Consider the following 5,840-nt stretch of genomic DNA (forward strand, 5'->3'; position numbering starts at 1 on the left):
TGTTTGCATATGTGTTATTGGGGGGAAAAAAAAACTGACAAGGGTTGCTTGAAACATTAAAAAATGAATAATGGCATCCATTCGCTACTTTATTTTTAATTTTTTTTTTTTGCAGAACTTCAAACTTGGATGTGCAATTTAAGTTTTTGTAGATGTGATAAAACCATAAACTACTGAAACAATACGTTTTGCAGTATATTTAGTGTTTTAAAAAGGTGAACCACAATAGGACTGTGTGTGTGTCTGCATATAAGTGATCATATGCTTTTTCAAAACGGGAGTAGAAACATGCTTTAAGGAACGTGGTCCCGCGGTGTTGTCGATGCCTCCACAACACGCAGGCGGCCCGAGAGGCTCGCACACTTGTCAACTTTCCCCTTCGAGCGACATAAACTGGATTAAAGGGTTAATCCACGGCAGCCTGAGCCCCTGGCGTCGCACTCCCAAGGTTGTACTCCGACAGCAGATTATTTCATTGCCCCCCGCCCACCCCCAAAATTGGTCTCAAGGTTCGGGAACTGTGGCCCCTCGGTTGTCAGCAACGCACCTCGTCTGTCAATCGTTTCCCCCCCGTTGCGACCTGTCTCTGCTGTGCGGCGCACCTCGCCCCCCCCCCCCCCCCCCCCCCCGCAGCCTGCGCGTTTGTATGGCGAGTGCGCCATCTGTCGGTGAACCCGCACGCTGCCGGTGGCACCGCTGCAGTGGCCGTGGTCGCCCGGCGGTTTATTGCAAAACCAATTTGACGTGGGGGGGGGGGGGGGGGGGGGGGGATGCCAAACTGACAGAGTATTTCTAACATCCAGTCGTCGGGAGGCTGTCGCGAGGGGGGGGTCTCTCGCGCGGGGTTCGGCTTCAAAAGCCGTTCCAAACGCCCGGAAGCAGTCAAGCGGTGACACGGGGTTTGGGGGTAGGAGGGAATTGTAGTTATTTATTGATCCACAAAACACACGACCGCACAGGACGCTTTGAAAAAGGTGAATCGCGACGTCACCTCTGTTGAAGGGGCCGCCGACAAGCGACATCGCCGTCCGGATCTCCATCTGCCCACCCATATTTTTTTTGGGCTGCACAAATCTTGGGTTGTACTTCCATAACTACACAAAGTGTACCTCACAAAACTGCACACCAGCAAAACATTCATGTACGAAGCAACACATCACATGTCTATGACATCACACGCCATCTAAAAGTTTCCCACCGACCCGTCGCATGAAAGGATTTCTAAAACACGGCGTTCCACACGGCGTCAAACATCCACATTTCTCTATCACGGACGTACCGTGAGCCGTGCCATCCTTGTATTTTTAATATCGAATCAACACGGCTTTCCACTAACATTCAAACTACTTTAAGCTTTCTACTCGATTGGCACAAAAGGGTGATTCCCTAAATTCACAGCTAAGTTTCCTTCACATCTGGGAGAGAATCGACATCCACTCTGGAGCCCTGCAACAACCCTTTTTTTTTTTTTTTGGCAGCACACAAGCACATCAACACACAATTAATCAGAGGAATCTGAGCCTAAATCTAATCAGCCCTCAGTGGAAGCGCGGAAGCGCGGAGCCGCGTCTCCTCACAGGACGCTCTCCCTCTCGTCCCCCAGGCTGATGGTGCGCAGGTTCTGGTTGTGGTGGACGTTGGCGCTGGTGGCGCTGCCAGAGCCGGGGGTGATGATGACGGGCGGCGCCGCGTGGAGGGTGGAGGACGCCGTGTCCGTCTCGGGAAGCGCGGCGTGCTGCTGCTGGCTGTTGTTGGTGTTGGTGTTGTTGGCGTTGTTGTTGAGGGTGGTGCTGCTGGCGGAGCGGTTGAGGTTGCCCCCCGGGCCGGGCAGCCACGCCTCGTCGGGGCTGCTGGCCATCAGGCTGGCCTCGGACGGAGCCTCCGAGCAGATGGACATGCGAGCCACCGCCGCGTCCTGCAGCCCGCTGAGGCTGCCGGGGAGGACGCCCCTCTTCTTCACCAGCCCCTCCAGCTCCAGCTCAATCAGACCGGGCTTCACCACGTCTCCGTCCCCGTCGCCCTCCACCTCCTCCAGGGAGCGGTCCGACGAGCTGTCTCCGGAGCGCATCCCCGAGTCCGAAGAGTCCTTCTTATCCAGGAGGATTTCGGCGAGGAAGCTGGGCTTCGCCAGCAGCCCGCTGGGCCGGGAGCCTCTCTGGGAGGCCGCCCGGGCCTCCTTGTGGAGGAGAGGGGTGCTGTTGTCCGCCTCGTCCGTGCCAGACTCGTCATCGCTGGGCGGCTCGGGGTAGCGCTGCCCGGCTGCCTTCGCCCTGGGGGCCGGGGTCCGGGAGGAGGTGCTGTGGTCCAGCTTCTCGTCCTCCTCGCTGATGGGGTCCAGGGGCTGGGCATCGGCCCCAGACGGGAAGTCTGCGGCGTCGCCGGGCTTGGAGCCTCGCTTGGTGAACGGCTTGCGACCCTCTTGGTCACTCCCTTCCTTGGCCTGCGCAGGGGAAGATAATTCAGTGAGTGCAACAAAAGATATTCATTATTGTATGGAATAGTCTTGGGAAGCCTTTCTCCCTCCGCTTCACGTGCCAATAGAAACAAACAAGAGAAAATGATGGAGAAAGTCAGGAAGTTAAGGGTTGTCCTGGTGTAGCCCAATGAGACCCTCGGCGAATGTGGCCCAGCTTTGGAAGTTGATCACAGGCCAAATATTAATATGTCAAAAATATGGCATCATAACATAACATTAACATGTCTCACTGACATTGGAACTACTACTGTTATCTGCACATGTTGAAAAGATTTAGGCATTGGATCAGGAACTATTGCCTGAATTCCCCCCTCGGGGCTGATTAAAGTGGTTTTTGTTTTTTTTGGGGGGGGGGGGGGATGTGGAATCGACTGGGATCGGAAATACTCGACGGCAACGCCGTCCACGCACCCCTTTGTCGTCGGGCTGCAGGAACTGTCCGGGGTGGGGCAGGACGGGCCGCTCCCCCCCGCTGCCCGACATCTCCAGCTGAGCCATCTGGGCGATGTACTCCCGGTAGGCGTCGCGGTACTCCGCCTGCTGCTTGTCCGTCAGCTTGCAGATGTCGTTGGAGGACTCCTGGGAGTTGAGGCTGGACATGCTCGCCGTGCGCTGCGTGGCCGCCTGGTTGGACGTGCGAGAGGTTTTGGTTTGTGCGCGGAAAAAAGTACCGTTTGCGGAAAGAAAGGACGGATTCTCTGTGGTCGTCCGGCGTCTGATAGACACCCGGGCGCTAAGACTTTGTGTAAACACGCGTTTGTTTCGGCTCGTTTTCCACGCACAAAAATCAGGAGTTAGCCGAGCGCAGAGCGGTATGAATGTGTTTTTAACAATGTCAGCAAATAACATAATCTGACATTACAGACAAAAATATTAATATTTTTTGATGCAAAGTGTGACATTATAAACAATGAATCATCACATTTAATATGAAATGACTGAATCCAGCATTCGGTGAAGAAAGCAATTGTTTCAGGGTTAGGTGGTTAAGAGCTTAGTGACTGGTGTGTGTGTGTGTGTGTGTGTGTGTGTGTGTGTGTGTGTGTGTGTGTGTGTGTGTGTGTGTGTGTGTGTGTGTGTGTGTGAAGGTAGTGCTTACTAATGCGGGGCTCCATGACACCTTACAGTACAATTTGTTGTATTATGCGCACACGTGTATTAGCGAGGACCATCTTATTATTGGATGTATTGTGCAGCCACGTGACTTGTTGAGCGGTTAGCACCGCCGCAATAAGTGTAACTCCGATTTCCCCGAGTACGTGTGCCGAAAGTCCCTCCTTTACTTCCACACCACAGCTCAGCACGGAGCTTGGCGACCTTGTGTCCAAACAGACTATTATAACACTGGTTCGGTTTCCACATTTCTAACACAATCAAGTCAAACACAGCAGGCTACTGAAAAAACTGGGAAAACTCTCCCCTGTGTCCAATTTCCATAGATTTGTGACAAAATATTGAAATCACACGTATTAAAGCGTTGTCAAGCGTGAACGAGTTGAAAGGATTAAAGTGTCGAAAGTCCTTCTTAAACGCAGATTAGATTTACGACACATGAGATCCATTATGTAGTTGTCATGCGGGTAGAAATGTCACGCGGCCCAAATCTCCTCCAGTTTTGAGTCTGCGGGGGGTGATAAGGCGAGTGAACGCGGCGGCACCCGATCTGCGTTCACCGACCGGCCAGTGCGGGTTGCTGCTGCTGCTGCCGCCGGCTCTGGGCGGCTCCTCCATGCCGGCGCCGCTCAGCTCCTCGAAGCTGAGGTTGAGGCTGAAGCCGCCCATGTCGTGCTGCGGCGCCGCGGAGTGCCGGCCCGCCTCCCCGAGGAGCGCGCCGCCGCCGCCGCCGCCTTGCTCACTGGCCGCCCGGGACTCGTCCTGCAGCACGCCCTGGCCCTCGGCGTGACGCAGCTCCATCACCTGAGAAGGACCGGAATAAAAACCTCAGAGTGGTAGTGAGAAGTTTAATCTAAGTAATGCAACATAAAATAAGTTAAATTCAAGGACCTAAAAGTGCTCATTTTAAACAATATGTTTTTCATTTTGACCTCACACAAAACAAATATAATCAATGTGATCTTTATTATTTAAAATATAATATCATCCTAGTCTCTATGTCCATTACATCTGTTATTAATCTCATTGTCATCTCTTGTAAGTGTTTTTCCAACCGCGCTGGATTACATTTCTCCGGCAAAATCGATCGTCAAAGAGATTCCGAAAAATGTTTATTAAGTTACGATTTGAATAACAACATCAGGGGGAATATCACAGGTTTTCAATGATCGTGTTTTTTTTCCAAGGACTTTTCGAGCACTTCAGCACAACAAGGGTTATTTATCAAGGTATTCCAGGACTTCTTCCTACCAAGTATTCCTGGTAGGAGCCCCGAGTATAATATAAATAATAACTTCAACATTAATGCAATGTAATTATATGGTAACAGCTTAACCGTAAAGGCCTGTAATACATTCAATCGGCTTGACAAACTGACGAAAATATATTTCAGCGAATCAATTACTCTTTGTTTCAGGTCAAAGATGAAACGGATATAAAAAGGTTTTTCATATATTAAGTGTGTGGCCGCAAACAATAACATAAGTGATGGCAGAATTCATTTTGGTTAGTATTACTCTGCTGTATTCCTTAAGTGGAGCTCTTCAGCAGTCCACTCCTCCCTGACAATAACCTCCCTTTATCCAAATATCAGTCAGCCATCTTGGACCAGATGGCGGGGCTGGCTGCATCCTGGCAACACAACACTGGCTGGTATTTGGAGCAGCGCTAACATAAGAGTACGGCCACTGTTGTTTCCAGCTGCTGCCATGTGAGCTCCTTATTTGATCTACGGCAAAACACGACCAAACTGTTTTCTATCCCGCGCTTTGGTGTGTGTGTGTGTGTGCGTGCGTGTGTGCGTGCGTGCGTGCGTGTATGCATGTGTGTGTGTTCGAAGCGTGAACAGACGCTGGATGTTCTGGAGCCGGCTACATGTGTTAGTGATTTCTGCCTGGCCAGTCTTAGCCTCCACCTCGGCCCAGCTGACCGGGCCTCTGGCCGGCTGACTAATGGCCTCCTCGTAATGTGGATTATATAACCTCCCATCGCTGAATTTCACTGGAGCTAAAGATTCCATGTCATGATGAAGTTTGGTGTTTTTCTGAGTTAAAACATGGCGTGGCGTTGACCTTGCGTTGGACAAGGTCGACAGGATCCAGTGTGAGTCAAAGCGAGTACAAACGGGTTCAAATGATTACCCCATCAAGGTTTTTACCAAACACTACACCAGCAGGGTTCACAAATTAACTTTCAACCGCGTAGCGGCCGACTAATTAGCGAAATACGCATCAATCACTGGGAATAAAAA

At 51.4% G+C, this 5,840-nt stretch overlaps 1 protein-coding gene across 4 annotated transcripts in view; it reads right to left on the reverse strand.

Annotated features, from left to right (window-relative positions):
* Nucleotides 1-909: 909 nt before the first annotated feature.
* The window catches only part of kidins220a (kinase D-interacting substrate 220a), a 59,579-nt gene continuing 54,648 nt past the window's right edge, over nt 910-5,840 (reverse strand). For all 4 annotated transcript variants that reach the window (XM_080012885.1, XM_080012884.1, XM_080012882.1 and 1 more), the window contains 3 exons: nt 4,154-4,393; nt 2,888-3,100; nt 910-2,440 (listed from right to left, as the gene is read on the reverse strand). In XM_080012885.1, coding sequence (XP_079869011.1) covers nt 1,574-2,440; nt 2,888-3,100; nt 4,154-4,393 — 1,320 coding nt within the window. In that variant the 3' untranslated portion in view covers nt 910-1,573. The remainder of the gene's footprint in view (nt 2,441-2,887; nt 3,101-4,153; nt 4,394-5,840) is intronic.

The sequence above is a fragment of the Zeus faber genome (assembly GCF_960531495.2).
Source record: "Zeus faber genome assembly, chromosome: 13".
Lineage (NCBI taxonomy): Eukaryota > Metazoa > Chordata > Actinopteri > Zeiformes > Zeidae > Zeus > Zeus faber.